The 21,654-nt window shown below is 60.6% G+C and overlaps 1 protein-coding gene across 1 annotated transcript in view; it reads left to right on the top strand.

Annotated features, from left to right (window-relative positions):
- HMCN2 (hemicentin 2) overlaps positions 1–20,852 on the top strand; it is a 32,577-nt gene extending 11,725 nt beyond the window's left edge. Inside the window, exons 26-79 of the mRNA XM_014256351.2 lie at positions 505–600; positions 710–886; positions 1,924–2,043; positions 2,207–2,368; positions 2,579–2,860; positions 3,410–3,577; positions 3,742–3,855; positions 4,031–4,117; positions 4,615–4,800; positions 5,185–5,352; positions 5,721–5,834; positions 5,943–6,085; positions 6,230–6,380; positions 6,610–6,828; positions 7,070–7,183; positions 7,250–7,437; positions 7,615–7,711; positions 7,975–8,136; positions 8,513–8,626; positions 8,732–8,857; positions 9,339–9,476; positions 9,577–9,736; positions 10,041–10,165; positions 10,251–10,434; positions 10,579–10,676; positions 10,942–11,214; positions 11,313–11,503; positions 11,575–11,656; positions 11,900–12,036; positions 12,143–12,284; positions 12,488–12,635; positions 12,882–13,009; positions 13,131–13,287; positions 13,405–13,526; positions 13,729–13,893; positions 13,981–14,088; positions 14,166–14,300; positions 14,575–14,709; positions 14,819–15,003; positions 15,277–15,490; positions 15,654–15,788; positions 15,859–16,049; positions 16,137–16,218; positions 16,354–16,623; positions 17,396–17,545; positions 17,757–17,894; positions 18,070–18,191; positions 18,285–18,522; positions 18,647–18,709; positions 18,803–18,931; positions 19,032–19,352; positions 19,556–19,675; positions 19,924–20,050; positions 20,156–20,852. Of these exons, the coding sequence (XP_014111826.2) occupies positions 505–600; positions 710–886; positions 1,924–2,043; positions 2,207–2,368; positions 2,579–2,860; positions 3,410–3,577; positions 3,742–3,855; positions 4,031–4,117; positions 4,615–4,800; positions 5,185–5,352; positions 5,721–5,834; positions 5,943–6,085; positions 6,230–6,380; positions 6,610–6,828; positions 7,070–7,183; positions 7,250–7,437; positions 7,615–7,711; positions 7,975–8,136; positions 8,513–8,626; positions 8,732–8,857; positions 9,339–9,476; positions 9,577–9,736; positions 10,041–10,165; positions 10,251–10,434; positions 10,579–10,676; positions 10,942–11,214; positions 11,313–11,503; positions 11,575–11,656; positions 11,900–12,036; positions 12,143–12,284; positions 12,488–12,635; positions 12,882–13,009; positions 13,131–13,287; positions 13,405–13,526; positions 13,729–13,893; positions 13,981–14,088; positions 14,166–14,300; positions 14,575–14,709; positions 14,819–15,003; positions 15,277–15,490; positions 15,654–15,788; positions 15,859–16,049; positions 16,137–16,218; positions 16,354–16,623; positions 17,396–17,545; positions 17,757–17,894; positions 18,070–18,191; positions 18,285–18,522; positions 18,647–18,709; positions 18,803–18,931; positions 19,032–19,352; positions 19,556–19,675; positions 19,924–20,050; positions 20,156–20,495 (8,441 nt within the window). The 3' untranslated portion in view covers positions 20,496–20,852. The remainder of the gene's footprint in view (positions 1–504; positions 601–709; positions 887–1,923; positions 2,044–2,206; positions 2,369–2,578; positions 2,861–3,409; positions 3,578–3,741; positions 3,856–4,030; positions 4,118–4,614; positions 4,801–5,184; positions 5,353–5,720; positions 5,835–5,942; positions 6,086–6,229; positions 6,381–6,609; positions 6,829–7,069; positions 7,184–7,249; positions 7,438–7,614; positions 7,712–7,974; positions 8,137–8,512; positions 8,627–8,731; positions 8,858–9,338; positions 9,477–9,576; positions 9,737–10,040; positions 10,166–10,250; positions 10,435–10,578; positions 10,677–10,941; positions 11,215–11,312; positions 11,504–11,574; positions 11,657–11,899; positions 12,037–12,142; positions 12,285–12,487; positions 12,636–12,881; positions 13,010–13,130; positions 13,288–13,404; positions 13,527–13,728; positions 13,894–13,980; positions 14,089–14,165; positions 14,301–14,574; positions 14,710–14,818; positions 15,004–15,276; positions 15,491–15,653; positions 15,789–15,858; positions 16,050–16,136; positions 16,219–16,353; positions 16,624–17,395; positions 17,546–17,756; positions 17,895–18,069; positions 18,192–18,284; positions 18,523–18,646; positions 18,710–18,802; positions 18,932–19,031; positions 19,353–19,555; positions 19,676–19,923; positions 20,051–20,155) is intronic.
- The last annotated feature ends 802 nt before the right edge of the window (positions 20,853–21,654 follow it).

The following is a 21,654-nucleotide window of genomic DNA, read 5'->3' as shown; positions in this document are numbered from 1 at the left end:
GTTAGGAAGAACACGGCTGTCCAAAGGGGTGGGAGCTCTTGGCCCAGTTTTTTGGTAGCTGCAGGGTCACTGGCTTGCACCCTTGGGATCTTGTCCTTTGTCAATGAAGCTGAGAGGTGATGGCCACTGGCACACTGGCAGTAAATCCTTGACCGGTGTTTCAGTCCTCCCTCCTGGGGTCCTCCCCCAGCCCCATCTCCACCAGCAGGATGTGACTCTGAGAGTGCCAGGTGAGAAACCAGGCAGGGAATGGCGATTCCTGCCTGGGAAGAATGAATCTGACTGGGGCAGGGACCAAACCTGCTGGGTGCCTTGGGGAGCAGTGGTGGCACCACGGCGTGTTGTGGTCCCCTCCCAGAGCTGTGGATCTCGGCTGCTGCCCTGCCAGGGCTCGGTGTGTGCCGAGAGCCATCGGTGGCCTGGCTGTGCCCCAGGGCCCTGCACTGTGGTGGCTGCAGACAGCCTGCTCACACTGAGCCGATGACAGAGTGTGCTGGATTGCAGTGCCTCCAAACATCGAACCCAGCTTGGTGGATCTGGCCATCCTGGAGAACAGCTCGGCATCCCTGGAGTGCCTGGCCTCGGGGCTGCCTGCTCCTGGTGAGTCAGTCCTGTCCCTCGGCTCTTGCTGGTGAATCCCTGGGGTTTTCCCTGGCTGAGGGGGGCAGCAGCATCGCTTCTCACAGCTCAGCTCTCTGCCTCCCTCCAGACATCTCCTGGTACAAGGGGCACGAGCTGCTGTCGGCCGGAGCAGGACTGAGCCTGTCCAGGGATGGGAAACGCCTGGAGATCCCACGTGCCCGACTCTCCGATGCCGGCAGCTACCGCTGCGTGGCCTCCAACGTGGCCGGAGTGGCCGAGCTCTGGTACAGCCTGCAGGTCACTGGTGAGTGCAGCTGTGGTTTCCTGAGAGATGGGGGCTTCTCCCCTGCAGTATCTCGCGTGACCATGGCATCAGTGGGGTTCCCAGCCCTCAAGATACATTATGGAAGATGGCTCTAGCAGACCCCTATCCTCTGCTTCATTTGCAGTTCCCTGAATTCATCCCAAATTATGTCCTGGAAAGCCATGGTCCTATGGATGGGTATTGCCAGGTCCCCGTTATGGGGTCACCTACCCATCCTGTCCCTTTTGCATCCTGTGTGCCTGGTGACATTTCTGTCCCCCCTGGACTCAGGGAACTCAGTGGTGACTGCTGGGCTGCCGCCAGGACAGGCACCGGATGCTTTTTCTCATTTGATCCAAGCATCCCTGCAGCCTCCCAGACCACTCAGCATGTCCACAGCACCGGGGGCTGAGCCAGGCTCTGGCTTTTCTCAGGGATGCTCTAGGCCAGTTGGTGGAAGTCCTGCAGGCAGGTGGCCAAGGAGTGGAGAAGGTCCAGTTCTCCTGCTCTGGGCTTGTTCCTGCAATCTCTTCCCAGGGAAATGTTTGCACGTCTGCCGTCCTGGCTCGGGTGGATTGTTTGGGTTCTGCTGTTTTTGTTTTTCAAGGGTTTCTGGGTGTTGGGGCTTTTGTTCTCCAAACTGATATCCCTCATGGGAAGGAGTTACCATTTTCCAGCCAGCTGTATTTAGGAGCAGCTGAGAACAACATCCAATAATGGAAAGACTTGGGTAACCTTCTCAGTGTGCAGGGCTGCCTAATAAGGCTGTGTCTGGCCAACCTGACCTTGGCCTGCTTGTGGGATGCTTGGTCATCCTCTGCAGTTGGCCACATGCAATTAAAAGCATCCCTGGCTTGGCTGGAGAGACAAGATGATTGTTTTCACATGAAGCCAGGGCAGGGGAATGTCACAGAGCTTTTTGTGGCACCCAGCAGGGCTGTGGGGGGTGTGCATCCAGCAGGATGGAGCTCCAGTGAGGACCTGCCCTTCTCTTCTTGTCCAGTGTCATCAATGAGCTGCTCCTCTCTTCCCTGCAGTGCCTCCCTCCTTCTCCTCGCCAGAGCCCGAGACCGTGTCCATGCTAGAGGGAGAGTCTGTCCAGCTGGCCTGCGAGTGCCATGGGATCCCCCTGCCCACCCTGAGCTGGTGGAAGGATGGTAAGGCCCTATTCCTCAGCCTCATCTCTACCCACATGGGTTGAACAACTTGTTGGTCTCCTTGGAGCAAGGAGCACTTTTTGTTGAGCAGCATCCAGCTTCTGGGTGGGAATTTGTCCTGCTGGGAGCCTGAGGGGAAGCTGCTGTCCCCTTCCCTGGGCAGGTGAGCCCCTCTCCACCCAGCCAGGGAGTCCAAAGCTGGTGTCCCCAGGAGGGAACATGGTGTACATGGAGAAGGTACAGCTGCTGGACCAGGGGACATACATCTGTGAGTGCAGCAATGCTGCCGGCAGCAGCAGCAAGGAGCATCACCTGGAGGTGCACGGTGAGCATGGGGGACCAGACACCAGTGGGGGTGGGTGGAGGTGTTGTGACTTCTCTCAATGCAAGGTCCAGCTGGTCCCAGAAGCCATTGCCTGGTGCCTTGGATATTTTGGAAGGGATGCTGCTACCTGTGTCAGCTTTGCCCCTCCACTCGTGCATGGCTGAGGGAGGTGCTGCACATCCCCTCCACCCTGTGTCCCTCTGCCCACAGCACTGCCAAGGCTCCAGGGCAGCAGCAACGTCCCAAGGAAGGTTTCTGTCATCGAGGGCGGGGAGACAGTTCTGGAGTGCGAGGCCGTGGGGACAGCACCACCATGGGTGATGTGGGCGAAGGACGGGCAGCCCGTGGCTGGTGGGGATGGGCTCCTGCTTACAGAGCAGGGGAGGCGGCTGCACATCCCCAGGGCAAAGGTGGCCCATGCAGGACACTACACTTGCCTGGTCGCCAACGCAGAGGGGCAGCAGCAGAGGGAGTTTGATGTTGTGGTCCATGGTAAGGACATGGGATGGGGCTGGTGTGGATGCAGGCAGGACAAGGAGGGTGGTGATCTGGAGTAATTTGATGTGGAGTAGATGCTGGACAATCCAGCCTGTAGCAGGTCTCAGGGTCAGCAGGGCTTCAGGAATAGCTGTAGAACTGTGTCCGTCAGGCAGGAGTTTCTTTCCAGAACCATCACAGCAGATTGTCTCATATAAAGTGCTCTACTACCCAAGGACTTGGGGAAACCTCATGGGTGAAGGTCACTTGAGTTATAAAAGGTTATTCTGAGGTGGCTCAGGCTGTGTGGCCATCCCAGTCTGACACCTGTAAGCCTGGGCTCAGGTGTGCAGGTAAATAGCACATATTTACTGTGGGTCCCATGGCACCTTCAAATCACCATCTTCAGGTGATGCTAATGGTCCTTCTGGATTTGTGTCCTAAAGCTGTGCAAAGCAAGAAGGTGGGAAAAACCAGGTTCACCCACTTCTCTCCTCTTTGCTTTGCTCCTTTGATGTCCTGGCTGCTCTGCACATGGATGTCTGTCTTTTTCTGCATGCCCAGTTCCTCCTGAGTTCATTCGAGGATCAGGATTGACAACCAATGTCAGTGTTTCCCTGCAAGGATCCCTGACGCTGACGTGCGAGGCCACCGGCATTCCCCAGCCCACCGTCACCTGGTTCTGGGAAGGCTCTCCTGTCACCCCCAGCGAGCACACACACGTGCTTTCAGGTCAGGGGTCTGGGTGCTGTGAGAGATGAGTGCTTTGGGAGCGTGTTTTGCCCCAACACTGATGAGTTCAAACTCATGGTGGAGCTACAGCCCCACAGGAGCAGAGCTGGGATGTGCTGGCACCTGGATTAGGGCCCTGAGACCTCTCTGCTCTGTGCTTCCAGGGGGCTGGCTGCTGAGGCTCACCCATGCACGAGCCCAGGATGGTGGTCACTACTCCTGCCTGGCCAGCAACGTAGCTGGGGAGGCCAGGAGGCATTTCTACGTGGAGGTCCTAGGTAAGGAGGGGTCTTCTGTCTGCTGCAGGATTCCTGGTGGGGTTTCAGAGCTCCACCCTTGCAGGACCAGACATGAGTTAAGACTGGACATGCTGGATGTGCTGGAGTCCTTATGATGTGAGCTCAGAGGCCAAGCTGGCCAGCTGCTGAAGTCCCTGGGGCCTTGTGTTCCTAGTTCCTCCCCACATTGAGAATGCGGGTGAAGAACACACCTTCAAAGTGCCTGAGGGTCACCCTGTCACCTGGTCCTGCCTGGCTTCAGGTAAGCATCAAGTGGGGAAGGGAGGTGGCATGAGCAAGTGGGAGATGGGGCTCAGGGACAGACCTGAGTCTCACTTTGGGGTGCGGAGCAAATGGATGGCTCCTGTCAGAGATATGAAAACAGCTGAAATTGGCTGCAGAGCTTTTTTGAGATGATTCCTGGCTCTGCAGTTGTGCTGTCCGGGAAGCGCTGGGGAGGGGACGCCCACATGGGGAGCCTGTTCCACAATGTAAGCTCCAATCTTTCCCAAATGGAGCTAAAATTCCTCTAAATCTCATTTCTCCTTTAGTGATGGGAATAATTAATCACCTCCCACTCAGGACAGTTCTCTTTCTTCTTGCTGGCTCATCCAGCAGCTTCTAAAATCCTGATCCAGATCATGATAATTTTGATTTGGGATGATGTCCCTGCTTTCCAGAAAAGCTCTGACCCCAGGCTGTGCTCACACATGGAAAAACTTCACACGAAGGCCAAAACCTGCTTTCCATCCCTCACAGGCAACCCACAACCTAAGATCACCTGGCTGAAAGACAACCACTCTCTTCCTGGCACGTTCTCCATCTCCCCTGATGGCTCCTTGTTCCACATCCCCCAGGCCTCCCTGGCCCATGCTGGTCGCTACTCCTGCGTGGCCTCCAGCTCTGTGGCAAATCAAACCAAGCACTACCTGCTGGATGTTTTGGGTATGAGATGCCTTTGGATGGAGGCAGGGTCTCAGGTGTGAGCAGACTTAGTGGGTTTCACTGCCCCAGGTAGGTGGGGAGGATCCCTTAGTCCTGCAGCTAAAGCATGGCATGGACCTGTCCCAAAGCCCTTGGGAGTCCTCTTGGAGGAGCAGAAACACCTGCTTAGTGCAGGATCCACCTGTGATGGTGGCTTGTGGGAAGGGGGGATGTGTCTTCTGGATCTCTGTGTTCTTGGAGGGCAGCAGGACAGGGCAGAGTCTGAAGCTGGCACGTGCCAAGTCCAACTCCCTGAATTTGGATCATTCTCTCTGGCGGGGGGATGAAGCACTGGGAAGCCAAAGTGTGCTAGTGCTGGTCTAACACACAACCACGTCTCTGCAGCCAGTCCCACCTTTGCTCAAGATGATGCTGCTGCAGAAGAAGTGACAGTGATCATCAACAACCCCATCTCCCTGGTCTGTGAGGCTCTGCCCTACCCATCTCCCAACGTCACCTGGCTCAAGGATGAGGTTCCTCTCAAAGCATCTAGAAATGTCCTCCTGCTCCCTGGTACAGTGCTGCTGTCCACTGGCTCTGCATGACTGTGGTGGCCCCTTGCTGTGTATGCCTTGGGGATTGGGAGTGGGGCTTTTTCTTGGTCTGGCTGGGGTTCAGCACAGTGGAATGTGAGAAGTCATCATGCTGCAGGACCTGAGGGCTCAGGCCATCAGCTGGATGCTTCTCTTCCAAGCACTGTATCTTCTGATAATAATTAGAGCCTCCTCAGTGTTGGTTTTTATCAGCCTGGGACTGGGCTCTGGAAGAGCATTAGGCTGGCAGGTGCTCAGCAGGTCCCTTGAGATGCCTTCAGGTGCTGCATGGGGAGAGAGAGCTGTGGCTGTGAGCAGCAACCCCCTCAGGAGACCCCCTTTGCCCAGGTGGCCACGGGCTGCAGATCCTGAATGCCCAGGAGGAGGACACGGGCACCTACAGCTGCATCGTGGCCAGCGAGGACGGGGAGGCTGTGAAGAACTACGCTGTGAAGGTCCTGGGTGAGGGAGCTCCCCATGTCCTAATTCCTGCAGTGACCCCAGCACGGTAACTGGGCCAGTGCTGCTTCCTTCTGCTGCCTTTTGCCTCTGTTTGTCTTTCCCCACTAGTTCCTCCTTGGATTGCCAGAGAGGATCCTTTGGGGGAATTTGCTGTGAAAGAGGTAAAAACCAGGGTCAACAGCACGGTGGTGCTGGAGTGTGAGACCTGGGCTGTGCCTGAGCCGACCATCCGGTGGTACAAGAACAAGCAGGTGAGGTCCCAGCTGTGAGCAGGGAGGAGCTGCTGGGTTTGGGGACTGTCCCAGCTGGATGGAGTGGGAAGATATCCTTTATATGGCGGGCTGGGCTCTGCCCCACTCCTGAGTGCAATTTGCTCTTCTCTTTCTCCCCTTCAGCTTCTGGCAAGCTCTGAACACCTCCAGATCCTCAGTGAGGGGCAGGTCCTCCAGATCCAGCCAGCTGGTGTCTCAGATTCGGGGCACTACACCTGTGTGGCCACCAATGCTGTGGGTGAAGATGACAGGGACTTCATCGTGCACGTGCAAGGTGAGCTCTGGGCAGAGAGCCAGCACCCAGAGCAGGGGCTGTCCCAGGTCAGAGGTCCTGAGCAGGGGTCCTCAGGGGTCACTGTGGGAGCAGAGAAGGGTGAGCAGGAAAAAAGTTTAAGCGTGCTGGAAAGCAACATCACCTCAGCTCCAATGAGGGCAGATGCTGTGGATGCACCTGGGGGTCAATGTCCCTGCTCCCCACAGCTGAGCACAGCCTGTCCCCGCAGTGCCCCCCATCTTCCAGCAGCAAACAAGCCCCAAAGAAGCCCTTGAGATCTTCTATCGGGAGGAAGACCAGGACGGGGAGGTGACAGAGCACCGACAGGCTGTGCTTGGCCAGCCCACCGCCCTCTACTGCGACACCAGTGCCATCCCACCCCCCCAGCTCACCTGGTACAAGGATGGGGAGCCCCTTTCCCCTGGACTGGGGGTGCTGATGCTGCAAGGTAACGGGCGGTGGGTGTGAACCCCCACTGTGGTGCTTGGGGGTGGTCCTGCAGCAGCCTTGTGGGCTGAAAGCATCCATAGCATGGAGGAGTTTGGATCCTGTTCCCTCCCTCCTGCCAGCACACACAGCACCCGTGGGACCTCTGAGTCCCTGGGGCTGTGCAGGGCTCTGTGCAGGGCCTGGCTGGGGGGTTGTCCCACAGACCCTGTGGCCTGCCCCAGCCCTGTCCCGTGTCGCAGGGGGCCGGGTGCTGCAGCTGCAGGAGGTGCAGGAGGAGGACAGGGGCAGGTACACCTGCGAGGCGGCCAACGCTGCGGGACGGGACCGCCTGCACTACGAGCTGGAGGTGCTGAGTGAGTACAGGCACGGGGGGACACTGGATTGAGGCACACGGCAGCCCCATAACCACCTGCTTCCAGCTGCCCCGGCCATCCGTGGTGGCACAGAGGAGCTGCTGGAGGAGGTGACAGCCACCATCAATGGCACTGTCCGCTTTGAGTGTGAAGCTGCAGGGCACCCAGAGCCCACAGTGTCCTGGCTCTGGAATGATCTCCCCATAGAGGCTGGCCCACGGCACCAGCTCCTGGAGGGTGGCACAGTCCTGCAGGTTGGTGCTCCCCTAAGCAGGTGGCTGTGCTGGGGAGAGACACAGGGGGCAGCGGATGGAGGGGATGGGGCATTCTTTCCTCCAAGAGGAGGCTGCCCTGATCTCACCAAGGTCCCCATGCGAGCCCCAGCATCTCCCCAGCTCAGGGCAACCCTCAGTGGTGCTCCTCCTCTGCAGGTGGCAATGGTGGAGGTGGGTGACAGCGGGAGTTACACCTGTATGGCTGAGAACCCGGCCGGGTCAGCTGAGAAGCACTTTGCCCTCACTGTGCAGGGTAAGGCATCTCCCCTTCCCTGGGTCACTGATTTACTCCCCTCCTCCTCTTTCTCCACCAACTGGAGTTTCCTGTGGCTCTGGAGCTGCATGGCTGCCTCTGTCCCTTTGTGCTGGTCACGCTCACCCTGTGCCAGGAGGTTGAGGTGCCACATGCTCCGAGCAGGCGAGAGGCTCGGTGCGTGTTTCCTCCTGCCTGGGGAGGCATCGACCTCCACAATGATGGCTCCCCTTCGGCATTGTCTTTTGGGTGCTCTGGAGCAGAAGCTCCTTGGAGTGTGGGGACAGACCCCGAGAACATCGATGGCGTTGTCAATGGCAGCGTCTCACTCGTGTGTGACATCCAGTCCCACCCGGATGCGGAGATCACCTGGTACAAGGACGGCCACGTCCTGCAGCTCAGTGAGGAGGTGACTGTCACCCGAGGTATGTTAGGGTGAGCCAGGATGATTGCCTGTGCCCCAGCTCTTGACAGCAAGCTCTAGGTCCCCATATCTCCCTTTTTGGATGCCTCAGGTGGGTCTTGAGCTCAGCCTTTGTGTTGTATGACACACTCATGACACACTGCTGAGTGACCAAGGGCTGCATCCTGCACAGCTCCATGCTGCTGCTTCCTGGGAGCTCAGCGTCCTTTCCTGCAGGGCACAACAAGGCTTTGGACCTCAAAGATGAGAATTCCATGGTCAGACTCCTTTAGCATGGAGCTTGGCCGGGTGCTGGGGGATCAGTCTGCTTGCTGGCATAGTGGCCCAGACCTGGTTCTGCTCCAGGCTGTTGATTCCCTGCTCTCCACTTCTTCCAGGCTCTCGGGTGCTGCAGCTCCCTCACCTGCAGCTTTCCAGCTCAGGCACATACACGTGTGTGTCACCGAACGTGGACAGCCAGGGTGAGAAGAGCTTCATCCTCACCATCCATGGTAAGCAGTGCTCAGCCAGGAGCTCTGTCCCCCGAGCACACACTGAGGAGCTGACAGTGAGTCCTGGTCTGTCTCACACCCCCTGTCCCTGCTCATCCTCCTCAGAACCCCCAGCCATCCAGGACCCACAGCAGGAGACACTTGAAGCTGACGTGGGGACAGCCCTCACCCTGACCTGCCAAGTCACTGGTGTGCCCACTGTCACCTGGCTGAAGGACGGGCACCCGCTGGGTGTGTGCAGGGGAACGCTGTGCCACGCTGCCACCCCCAGCCTCACTGCTGCTCCCCTCCAAGCAGTCCTGCCTCTGTTTCCCAACTTCTAATCCTGCTGCAAGAAACCCTCAGGGCTGCACAAGGAGGGGATAGAGCGTGAAGGGGCTGGCCTTTTCCCTGCATGCTTTTGAGAGACCTCAGGTTCATTCCTGAGGCTTGAGGCAATGGGATGTGGGCACAAGACGTGATGGAGGAATATGTGGGGGCCTGAGCTGTCTGGGTACCCTTGAGGTGCTTGCTGGGACAAGGGTTTGCCCCCAAACCAGTGGCTCTTTTCTCCTGTAAAGCTCCAGGAGTGAACTCTGCAAAAACCCTGCTTTGCTTTAACAGTGTCCCCAAACCTGGGTCCCGATGGGGGAAGGGGGAAGCATGACAGTGAGCCTGGGGAGGGCTCAGTGGAGGAGCACTGCTCAGCCCCCTTCACTCTGTCTCCTTGCAGAGATGAGCCCAGAGCAGGGTCTGGTGCTGGGGGGGGCCCAGCTCCAGCTCAGCCCCCTCCAGCCCTTCCACCAGGGCCGATACACCTGCCTGGCACAGGGGGCCGAGGCACGCAAGGACTTCATGGTGCTGGTGCGAGGTAGGGCTTGCCCGAGGCAACCTGGTCCCTGCAGGCTCTGCTTCAGAGATGAGCCTTCCTCCCCCTCCTCTTCCTCAGCCTCCCTCTCTCCTCGGTGCAGTGGCCCCCCGGATCAGCAGCTCAGGGGACCCCAGCGAGCACAGCGTGCTGGAGGGCAGCAGGGTGAGGCTGGAGTGCCGGGCAGAGGGACAGCCCACCCCCCACATCTCCTGGCTGAAGGACGGGCAGCCCCTGGGGCTACAGCCCCCCTCCCACGCCCGGTGAGTCTGGGGGGACACCCAGGGCCAAAATTGCTGGATGAGACAGGTTGAGCTGTGCTGCTTCTTCCTGTTGCTTGGTCTGAGATGCACTCGTGCCAGCTCTTTGCTGAGGGAATATCATCCTGGGTTAAACCTTGGAGTCTGGGAGGGTCACTGTCACCCTGGCAGGGTCCCACTTGATGCCTTGACCTTGCAAAGTGCCCCAGAATCCTCATCCTCGGCTGTGAACTGAGCACAGAGCGCTTCTGCCCCACGGGCACGTTCGGGATGAGCACGGAGGTCACTGTCCCATCCTCCCCATCAGGCTGTCCCCGGATGGCAGCACCCTGCTCCTCGAGGGGCTGCGAGCCGCAGACTCCGGGGCTTACACGTGCCTGGCCCGGAACAGGCTGGGCGAGGACGCGCGGCTGCACACGCTGAACGTGCTGGGTGAGCGGGGCTGGGACCTGCGGGACAGCGCCGGGGCCACCCCCGCCCCCGACAGCCCCAGCAGCCCCTCTGTCCCCCCGCACAGTCCCTCCTGCCATCGAGAGAGCTGCCGATGACTCGGAGGTGGTCAGTGGAGCCCTGTCCGCCGCCGTGACCCTGCAGTGCCGGGCACGGGGGTCCCCTCCGCTACACGTGAACTGGCTGAAGGACGGGCTGCCCCTCCGCCTGTCCCCTCGTGTCACCCTGCTCTCGGCCGGGCACATCCTCCGGTGAGAAGTGACCCTGGAGCCCCGGGCTTTGGGGCTGGTTTGCATGAGGGTGCGGCCCTGAAGTGGCTGAGTGTCGCCTTGGGGACCAGGGTCACCCGGAGCTGATGTCTGCTCCCCATCCCCGTGTCCCATCCCTTGCCTTAGGATCTCCCAGGCACAGCTCTCCGATGCCGGACTCTACACCTGCATTTTCTCCAGCCAGGCAGGAGTGGCCGATCGCAGCTTCGTCCTGCAGATACAGGGTACAGGGCAGGGGGCTGGGGAGGGCAGAGCAGGGGACACCCGGACACTGGTTTTGTTGGCAGAACACACGTTGTGCATTGCAGCCCATCCCCAAGCAGGGTCCTGAGCCATTCCTTGACTGCTGGGGTGGGCTTGGACAGGATGGAGCAAAGCAGAAGCAGCCTGAGAGCAGTCCTCAGGCTGAGCCCACTCCAGCTGCTCACAGGACACCGGGGAGTGGCAAAACCCGGCCCCAGTGTCTGGGGATCTGACTTTTCTCCCCAGTGCCCCCTGTCCTGGAGAGCCCAGAGAGCAGTGAGGAGCAGATGGTGGCTGAGGGCTCCGATGTCTCTTTCACCTGCGAAGCCAGTGGGTCCCCAGCACCATCAGTGACCTGGCTGAAGAACGGAGAGCCCCTGGGGCAGCAGAGTGACCAGGTGCCTGGTGGCCAACAGCTGAGCCTGCTGGCCGTGGCACCGGCCGATGCAGGCATTTACTCATGCCTGGTGGTGAATGAAGTGGGAGAGATCAGCAAAGCCTTCCACCTCGTGGTGATGGGTGCGTGTCATCCCTCTGGGATTTGGGAAGGGCAGCTTAACCAATTTTTTGGGGGCAGTGAGGGGATGAGCCCTCCTGCCTTGCTGTGTGCCTTGCAGAGCCACCACGTGTTGAGGCTGCATCCCACCCCACTGAGATATCCATCGCTGTGGGCACCCCTCTAGAGCTGATGTGTGTGGTGACCGGTGTTCCCATGCCCACTGTCACCTGGGAGAAGGATGGACAGCTGCTGGCAAGGCCCTCACTCGTGTCAGGGAATGAGAGCATCCTCCACATTGAGAGCATTGAGGTAGGAGCTCCGCTTTTTTCTCCTTACCTGAGTTTTCTTTTTGTGCCTCAATTTTTGCCTCTCCTGTGCAGGTGGCTGATGCTGGCTTGTACACCTGCCTGGCCACTAACCCTGCAGGGGAGGACAGCAGGAGCTTCCATCTCAGCATCCAAGGTAGTGTGATCCCAGCAGTGCAGTGAGGAGGGGGCTAGCAGGAGCATCTGAAGGATGGTCCAAGCCTTGGGGGACCAGAGAGACAGAACATCATTTTTTGGGGTTGGTGTGGGCTCCAAAAGAGGGATCTGGAGCACAGTGGTGGTCCTGCAGAGTCTGAGCCTATGGATGATTCATGGGGACAGGGACAGAGGTGTCCAACCCACGAGGGACACCCTGACCCCCCTGGCCTATGTCCCATAGGACCCCCCAGCACCGCCAGCGCCGGGGAGATCCCCATCATCACGGCTGTGGCAGGGGGGCAGCTCCTCCTGGAGTGCCCAGTGGGGGCTGAGCCCCACCCCAACATCGAGTGGCACCGGGAGGGCTCCCAGCTGCAGGTACCTGTGACAGGACCGGGCTCAGGGACTGCGATGCACCAGCGGCATGGGGCTGGTGCTGGCCTGATGCTGAGGATGCTGATCCCCGGGGTCCCGGGGGTTTTAGGAGGATGCCCGCAGGCAGGTCCTGGCGCAGGGGCGTTTCCTGCAGCTCCGGGCGGTGGCTGCGGAGGATGGTGGCGAGTACAGCTGCAGGGCCACCAGCCCTCCTGGGGACACCGGCCCGCGCGTCCGGGTGCAGGTTCACGGTGAGTGCTGCCCTGCCCTGGCCCTGAGCGCCGGCTCCTTCCCGGTTAAACCCAGGGTGTGGGGTATCATAGGGTGTCTTTTGGTCGGGTGATGGGATGGCAGCGCTGGACTACGCCCAGCCCCCGGTGCTGCTCTGGGCTGGCGTCCTCCGTCCCTGAGCTTTATTCCACACTCTGGGTGGTGTCTCTGGGTGCTGCCGCAGTGGCCCCGGAGATCCAGGCGGGCCCCGAGGAGGTGAAGGTGCTGCTGAACGCCTCGGCTGTGCTGCCGTGCCTGGCGGAGGGGTGGCCCGTGCCCCGGGTGACGTGGCGGAGGGACGGCCAGCTCCTGCCCCTGCCTGGCAGCGACAGGTATGAGGCTGTGCGGGTTGGTGGTACCAAGAGCTGGCGCTCAGATCATGCCGCCCTCCACAGCAACAGGTGGTTTAGTGTGCCAGTCACCCTGCGAGGAGCTGTGCTCTGTCCTCACACCAGCTCAGTGGGCGTGTGCTGCATGTGGCTGCAAAGGCACTTGTCACCTTCCCAACCCCTGTGCCCTGTGTGATGCAGCCTAGCCATGCAGAGCCCCCACAGGGATCACTTGCTCTTCCTCCTCAGGCTGCAGCTCTTGCCTGGAGGCTCCCTGAAAATTTACCCTGTCCAGGCGCAGGATTTGGGCCATTACCTGTGCATGGCATCCAGCCCTGCTGGCTCTGCCTGGCGAGGCCTGGACCTCCATGTCCTGGGTGAGTGGGAGATGGATCCCTCCTGGGCTCACCCTCCTGCTACCCACCCCTGCTGGGCTTCTCTCATCAGTGCAGTGATGTGTCACTGTCCTCTGCTCATCACTGCTGTGCCCTCCCACAGTCCCTCCTGCCATCACACCTGGGCCCTCCGACCTCACCCTCCTGGCTCAGCAGCCAGCCACGCTGGGCTGTGACGCCTGGGGGTCCCCCGAGCCCCTCATCAGGTGGGAGAAGGATGGCCACCCCCTGAACCTGCACCTCCCACATGGCACCTACAGGTACCTGCAGCACCTGCCACCTTGTACACCAGTGGGTTCCCCTGTAGGGTGGGGTTTGCCCTTCCTGCTGTCCCCCGTGGGACAGGGGTGATCCTGATGTGTGCTCTGCCCACCCAGTTTGCAGTCCTTAGGGTCACTGCTCATCTCCAGCCCGGGTCCCCGGGACGAGGGGCAGTTTGAGTGCATCGCCACCAACGCTGCTGGAGAGGCACGGAAGGTGTTCCTCGTGTCTGTCCATGGTGAGCTCCTGGGGCTGGGGGTCCTGCTGAGAGTGGCTTTCCTAGGATCTGTCACCTGCAAAGGGTTGGATCCCCACTCAAGAACTGGGCTTGGGGGTGGACAAGAGGGGAAGAGAAATACTCGTGCCCATACGAACAGTGACAGAAACCTCTTCAACATTTGCCATTCTGCCGTGCTCACCTCCCTCCCTCCTTTCTCCAGTGCCCCCCACCATTGCTGATGACCTTACAGATGTGGTTGTCACCCGGCTGTCCCCCGCAGTCCTCACCTGCTACACCTCGGGCGTGCCCCCACCCACGGTGTCATGGAGCAAGGAGGGGGCTGAGCTGGGCAGCAGAGGAAGGGGCTACCGTGTCCTGCCCAGAGGTACAACACAGGGCAGCACAGCCCTGGTGGGGACAGGGCATCCCTGCCAGCCCTCCCACCGCCTCCCCTCTGCCTGCCGTTTTCCAGGAGCCCTGGAGATCCGGCAGGCGCTGCCTGCACACACCGGCCGCTACACCTGCACAGCTCGGAATGCCGCGGGCACGGCCAGGAAGCACCTCTGGCTCACGGTGCATGGTACACACAGCTCCAGGGTCCTGCTGCTGGGGGTCCTGTGCCCTCTTCCCAGGGTAACACTTCTCTGCCCTTCACAGAGCCCCCTGCCTTGAAGCCCCTGCCTGGCATGGTGATGGTGATGGTCAACACCAGCGCGGTGCTGTCCTGCGAGGCCACAGGTGTCCCCCAGCCAGAGGTCACCTGGCAAAAAGATGGTGTTGGCATCACTGGAGGTGAGCAGGAGTGTGCTGGGGGCTGACAGAGCCCAGCCTTTACCTAGAGGGAGATTTAGGTGCCAGGAGTTTGTAGGCATCCCAGCATGGTGTGGGATGTCACTGTTCATGGGTTCTCCTGGCTGCTGGCCTACGGGGATGTGGTGGCCACTGGAGCTGTTCCATGGACAGTCCTTGGGAAGAGGCACTTCTGTGGGGGAAGCAGTCCCTGCACATCATCCATCTGTGCCTTGGCTCAGCTGTGCTGCCCCATCCTGTCCTTCATTTCTGCCAGGTTCTGGGCTGAAGGTGCTCCCCAATGGGCAGCTCCGTCTCCTCCGAGCAGCCCCAGAGGATGCAGGTACCTACCTGTGCATGGCTCGCAACCCCTCGGGCACCACTGCAGGGAGAACCAGGCTCATTGTGCAAGGTACAGCAGTGATCAGAGCCCCAGTGCTCACACCTCTGCTCAGCACCTTCCCCAGCTCCTCACTGCAAATGTGGCTGTGAGCAAGTCACTGCCCTTCTGCCCCATCCAGTGCCCCCCGTCATTGCTGCCGGCCCCCTGGAGCTGGTGGTCCTGGAGGGGCTGGAGGTGCTGCTGCCCTGTGCCGCCCGTGGTGTCCCCGAGCCCCGTGTGTCCTGGAGCCGGGAGGGAGCCCTGCTGAGGGGTGGGAAGGCCACTGTCCTGCCCTCTGGGGAGCTGCTGCTCCGCAATGTCCAGGTGAGGCTGGAGCACTGAGGGACAAGTGTCTGCTGCTGCTGAAGAGCATTTGGCTGACTGGGGATGTATCTGGCACAGGGAGAGCCCCGTGCAGTGCTGTGCCACAGGCTGGAGGGTTGGGGCAGTGTGAGATTGTTAATGTGGGCTGGAAAAAGTGGATCTGTCCAAACTGTGGCTTTTTAGATGCACAAAAACCAGCAGAGTGGTAGCTCAGCGAGCCAGGGCTGCAGCTGGAGCCCAGAATCAAGATGACTCCCTCTCATCCTCACACAGGAAAGGGATGCTGGCAGCTACTCTTGCACCGCGGTGAACTCTGCTGGGAGGGCCGTTCGCCGGCTTTCCCTGTCCATCCACACCCTGCCCACCTTCACCCACTTGCCCACAGACATCACCCTGAGCCCGGGCGAGAAGCTGGAGCTGCTGTGTGCCGCAGTGGGCAGCCCCCAGCCCCACGTCTCCTGGATGGCCAACGGGCAGCTGGTCACTGGTACCTGGGCAGGGGCAGAGGATGCTGAACTTGGGGGAGAATGCCATCCTGGTGCCACCTCTGTCCCACCTTTTAGGGTCCCCGGGGTGCCAGCATGTCTGGCTGTGCGGGGTTGTAACCAGCTGATGGCCAACCAGCCTTTTTGGGGGTTTGCACCCTGCAGATGGTGCGTCAGGCCACAGCGGGCGGAGCGTCCTGCGGCGGGAGGCAGTCGCACCCACGGACAGCGGGACCTACGTGTGCCACGCCGAGAACAGCGCCGGCGCCATCAGGGCCACTGTCCTCGTGTCTGTCAGAGGTAGGTGCTGGCAGGGAAACTGGGCTGCCCGGCCAGCCCTCCTCCTCTGCCACCCCTTTCCCTTTCCCAGAGGCGCCCGTCATACAGGGGGATGCCAGCATCTACCAGGTGGAGCACTCCGGAGGTGATGCCCTCCTCGACTGCCATGCCCAGGGTCACCCTGAGCCCCTGATCCGCTGGAGCAAGGACGGGGTGCCGGTGGTGGCCCACGGGCGCCTGCACCAGCTGCAGAATGGCTCCCTGGCCATCCGTGATGTGGGGGTGAGCAGGGCCTGGGGGGTGCTGGCACGTTTCAGGGTGCTTTCCTGGCAAAGCGAAATGCTGTGCTGATGCTGTTGGTCCTCCTAGAGCACCGATGTGGGGCAGTACCGGTGTGTGGCGGAGAACGATGCGGGCACAGCAGCAAAAGTTGTCACCCTGGTTCTGCAGAGTGAGTGTTGGCCCCCTCCGCACCCTTCTTTTAAGGGACTGCAAACCACGTCACCTCTCAGCCCCTCCAACTACCCCTGGTCTGTGGGGGGTCATCATATGCTGCATCACCTTCTGCATCCCTTTCCCTGCCCAGGTGCCCCTGTGGTGACAGTGACACCAGCAGAGGCGAGGGTCCATGCTGGACAGCAGGTGCTGCTGCACTGTGTGGTGTCAGGGGAGCCCACCCCCTCTGTGGAGTGGCAGCGGGATGGGGAGCCACTGCCTGAGGGTCCCCATGCTCGTGTCCTGCCCAATGCCACCCTGGTCCTGCCCTCTGTCACCCACCGTGACGCCGGCAGCTACTCCTGCCTCGCCCGCAATGCGCTGGGCTCTGCTGTCGCCCACACCTCCCTGGATGTCCAAGGTGGGTGCCTGCCCTTGGTCCTGGGGGTTTGGCTGGCTCGGGGGGCTGGGGCTGCCTGCACTGCTGCTACACCCTGGGGCAAGGCCTCCAGCATGGTGGTTTGGAGTGATATCGCCTTGCTTGTTCAAACCCCTGTGATTCACTCTGGTTTGTCCTCTCCTCTCTTCCACCGCTCAGCTGAAGGCCTGAGCCCAAACAGACCCAATCCCAGGCAGCCACCACATGCCAGCCCTCACTTGCCTCTCCTTGACCTTCCTGCCTTAGTTGCCCATGACTGAATTTCTGTCTCCCAGGGGCTCTGCTGAACGCACAGACACATCCTTTCCTGCTGCCCCGTGGGAGCAGAGAGCCCTGCTCTCCTCTTCCAGGCAGGAGCAAGTGCCAGATGCTCTGTGTGCCCTTGTGTGGCTGCTGGCATTTCGCTGCCAGGCACGCTGGAGAAGCAAATAAAAGCTTGGGGCTATGCCAGGACCTTGAGGTTGATACAGTGCAGGGTTTGGGGGTGTCAGTGCCTGTTGGTGTGACGAGGCACAGGGCCACACTCACAACATCCCTTGTCAACATGGCACTGTGCCTGGAGCCACGGGGTCTCTGGGGACTGTGCTGCAGCCAGGCAGGGACCCTGCCTGCCTTGATCTGGCTGCCTTCACCTCCAGAAAACAAGATTATTTTGGACATGCAAGTTAGTGAGAGGGGAGTCAGGCAAGCACCCTGCTCTCCCATGGGAGTGCAGTCCCAGTGCTGCTGCCTGACCTCATCCCATTGGCCCCAGGGATGCTGCAGCAGGTGCGGGGCAGCCTGGTCGGTGTCATCAATGGCTACAAGCTTGGTGTGTCCACCCTTGATGCCAGCATGCTGGGTGACTCTCAGTCCAGCACTGCCACCCTCCAGAGCAGCATTGGGAGCATTCCACCTGCCATAGGTGGGTGGACATTTCTACTCTCACCCTTGTGAGTTTTGACCTCTGTCAAATATGAATCTTGTGGGAAAGGTTTTTATTTCTTTTTTCACCCAAAAAGCAAACCTTTTCCCCCCCAAACCTCCAACTGTGGGCGAGGAGGGATGGGCCAGCCTGGGCACCCCCCAAGGAGGGTGCTGGCTCCATGGTGGCACCCTTTCTTCCCCATTCCCAGGGCCACTGATGCGGGTGCTGGTGACCCTCATTGCCCCCATTTACTGGTCCTTGGCACACGCCAGCGGGGCAGCCCAGAGCGGCTTCCTGCTCACCCAGGGCACCTTCCAGCACGAGTCACTGCTGCAGTTTGCCACAGGTGAGGGGTCTCTGACAGGAGGAGCTCCTGGGGAGCTCCATCTCCCCCATGCACCATCCCTGATCCAAGAGTGAAGCTGAGTCTGGGGGTGCTGTGGGATGCTGTGGGGTGCTGTGGGATGCTGTGGGGTGCTGTGGGGTGCTGTGGGGTGCTGCTCACCGTTCCCCCCTGGCAGGGGAGCTCCTGCGGGTCACCCACCTTGCCCGGGGTGCGGATGGTGCTGGCGCTCTGCGGCTGGACAGCGTCATCAGCGGCTCCGTGCCGGAGATCTTTGGCGATGCTGTGGTGCTGCCACAGGTGCTGCCATTGCCCATTATCCCCAAGGGATCATGGCTCCCATGCTGGGAGCACGGGGGGTCCATGACCTGACCCCTCCCTGCCTCTCCCCAGGACTTCAGTGAGCGCTATGTGCGGACGGGCGTGGGGCAGCTCTCCGGGGGCTCGGTGCAGAGCTTCCTGCGGGATGGGCGCCTCGTCCGTGCCCACTGCAATCACACCATCGTGTTCGACCCCCCCGAGGGGCCACAGCCCCCCCGGGTGCAGCACCTCCGGGCCAGAGCCATCACAGCTTCCTATGACCCAGCCAAACAGGAGCTCCACTTCCAGCTCCGTGCCTCGCTTGATGCAGGTAACCAGGAGAGCTCCCAGGATGGGGATGGAGATCTGCTGTCAGTTCTGGGTGTCTGTGAGGGTGCAAAGGCCATGTCCCTGCAGTGGGACAGCACATCTGATTCTCTCTGTTCAATTCACAGGGGCTGATACAGACCAGTGCCCACTGGGATTCATCCCATCCCCTGGGCAGCTGTACTGCATTGGTACGGACCCATCCTGAAGGGCCGTGAGGATGGCAAGGGGCAACTGGCGCTGCTTCCCTGTCTCCCCAACCCTGTTCTGTCTCTGCTCCCCAGATGTTGATGAATGCACCGAGGGGTCCCATGCCTGCCGCTACAACCAGATTTGCCAGAACACCGCCGGGTCCTACGGCTGCTCCTGTCCCCCTGGCTACAGCACACTGGGTGTTGGCTGGCCGTGCTTGGGTATGAGCAGGGCTCTCAGGGTCCGTGGTCACCCCCCTGCCCTGTTCCAGCCTCAGTTTCCCCCATCCAGCTGCAGCTCCCCACCTCTTTCCTCCCCTAGATGTCAATGAGTGCCTGCAGTTTCCCCCACCCTGTGCCTTTGAGTGCCGCAACCTGCGGGGCTCCTACGAGTGCCTGTGCCCCGCTGGCAAGACCCTGCTGCCGGGCGGGCGGTGTGGCACAGCAGGGATGGAGGGAAGGGACACAAGGAGCAGCGTGCCCTGGGACACTTCCCTGCGCCGGCAGGGGCCCAGCAGCCGCCCACGGGGACGATCCATCTACACTCAGCTCGCCCTGCGCCGCGTGGCGAAGGATGCAGGGATGGCTGCCCGGGCCCCGCCCTGCCCCATGGGCTACATCAGGAGGAATGGCACCTGCACGGGTGAGCGTGCATTGGGGAAGGGTGTTGGAGGCAGTTCAGAGACTACTTTGTCCCCAGAAAGTACCTCATTGTCCACCGCTTTGTTTGCACCCTGTGGTGTTTGCTGTGCTGGGAAAGGGAAGTGAGAGCCAGGCTGGACCAAGGCAGTGGCACCACAGGGGACTGATCCTTCCCCTCTTGCCTTCACACCTCTCGTCCCATAGATCTTGACGAGTGTCAGACACTGAACCAGTGCCAGCACGAGTGCAGGAACAGCCTGGGCACCTACCGCTGCCTCTGCCCCACTGGCTACCGGCTGCTGTCCAATGGGAAGACCTGCCACGGTCAGTGCAGGGGTGCCTGGGGGTGCCCAGTCCCCATGGTGCCCTGGGTGTCATCTTTTTGGGGCTGCAAGTCATTACCCTTTCTTGGGACAGTTGTTCCCAGTCTCAGCTCTCTGCAGTCTGAGTGTTCCTGTCTCGCTGCCTCAGTGTCCAGGCAGATGTAGGGAGGTGGGGGAGCTGGGGATTGAACCCCCATCTCAGCCATGGGCACCCCAGCACCCTCAGACCCGGCCCCTCCCTCTCTGCAGATGTGGATGAGTGCATGGAAGGCACAATCCAGTGTGGCTCGAGCCAGATGTGCTTCAACACCCGTGGAGGTGCCCGGTGCACGGATGTGCCGTGCCCAGCTGGGTACCGGAGAGGCTCCAGCCCAGGGTGAGTCGTGCCGTGGGGCTGGGGGTGCCCATCCCGCTCTCCTCACGTCACCATGACCCCGGGTGTCCTGCCCACCACATCCCACGTTCCCCATCTCTCACTCAGGCTGTGCGTGGGTCGCTGCCCCCCGTTCTGTGGTCTGGCCGGCCCCACGCTGCAGTACCAGGCGCTCCCCCTGCCCCTCGGCATCGCTGCCCACCGGGACGTGGTGCACCTCGCCCCGGCCACCGCCCTGCGCCACCGCCCCGTCTTCAGGCTGCTGGAGCAGGACCCCGACAGCCCCTTCGCCCTCCGCACCGAGCGGGGCCAGGGCATCATCTCCACCCTGCGGCCGCTGCGGGAGCCGGGCACCCACCGGCTCAAGGTGCAGGTGCTGGTCCCAGACGGGCAGCAAGCACCCAGCATCTTCCTCCTCCTCATCTCTGTCTCCCCCTACCCTTACTGACACAGCCCAGGGACAGGAGGGGACTCAGGGTCATTTCTCCTCCTGTCCCTCCCCACCCCATCAGTGGGACACGTGGCTCAGGGAACGCTGAGCTTGTACCTCTTCTGTCCCTCCCAGACCCTCACCTCTCAGCTGTGTTCCTTTCACCCAGGGCTGGGCCCTGACTCAGCAGAGAGTCAGGATCCCGGTGGGGATAAGATGTCCTGCCAACCTCTTGCAATCGGGTCCCAAATCCCAGAACAAACACAGCTCTGGATGGCTGTGGTTGCTATCAGTCCCCAAATGTGACAGTGGCCAGTGAGGGTCTCACCAGGGTGCAGGGAAGGATTTCCTGGCCTGGGGAGGGTGTGGGGCACCCCAGCATTAACCTTGTATTAAATTGAAATAGTATTTTTTTGTTTGTTTTTTTTTAAATCTACTTGGTTTCTGTGCACTCTTATTGATTTATGAAGGTGTTTTGTGACTAAATATTAGCTGTGCCTGCAGAAGGCAGCTTCCTTCAAAGTGTGGGAGAATTCCCATGGCTTTGGACACCTCCCTGCGTGGCCTTGGACCATTAAAGGGAGGTTGTCTGGATGTAGCAATGCCAGAAGGCCAATGTCCAGACCCTGAAGGTCCAATCCTGCCCCAGGGGCAAGTCCCTCAAGAAGCAAGAGCAGGATCTGGCCATGGTGAAGATGGAAGCCATTCCCAAAACACTGTTTCAGTCCTAACTGATGGTGTGGGATGTGGGGTGCTGGCCCCAGGAGACACGAGCCCCCAGGGCTGGGCCATAGAGGCTGATGGTGGCTGTGCACTTTCCTGATCCTGTCACTGGAGCTGGCTCTTGCTGCGCCTGTCTGAGATTCCCCTTAAAGTCTCTGTCCTGTGGGATGGAGCTTTCCTGTCCTCCAAAGCCAGGTCTGCTGTGGGGCTGGGGTGCCCTGGGCATGTGCAAGGGGGAAAGGTGAGTTTGGGCCCATGTACAGCCCCCTGTCCTGTCCCCTCCTGCCCACCCTGACTCCTTTATTGCCTCCTGATGGAGGTTCAGATAAATCCAGCCTTGCCCCTTCTTCCTGGTCCAGGGAGGAAAGACGGGTGCTGCAGAGCACCATCTCTCCTCTGCCCCCATTTTCCCACTCCTCGGGGGCAAGGTAACTCCGTGGAGTCCCCACGAGGG

This window comes from Pseudopodoces humilis, chromosome 22, assembly GCF_049639895.1.
Source record: "Pseudopodoces humilis isolate 2021_Gansu_Grassland_sample_001 chromosome 22, ASM4963989v1, whole genome shotgun sequence".
In the NCBI taxonomy this organism is placed as follows: domain Eukaryota; kingdom Metazoa; phylum Chordata; class Aves; order Passeriformes; family Paridae; genus Pseudopodoces; species Pseudopodoces humilis.
The sequence above is the reverse complement of the archived record's forward strand: the minus strand, read 5'-3'. Positions and strand labels throughout refer to the sequence as shown.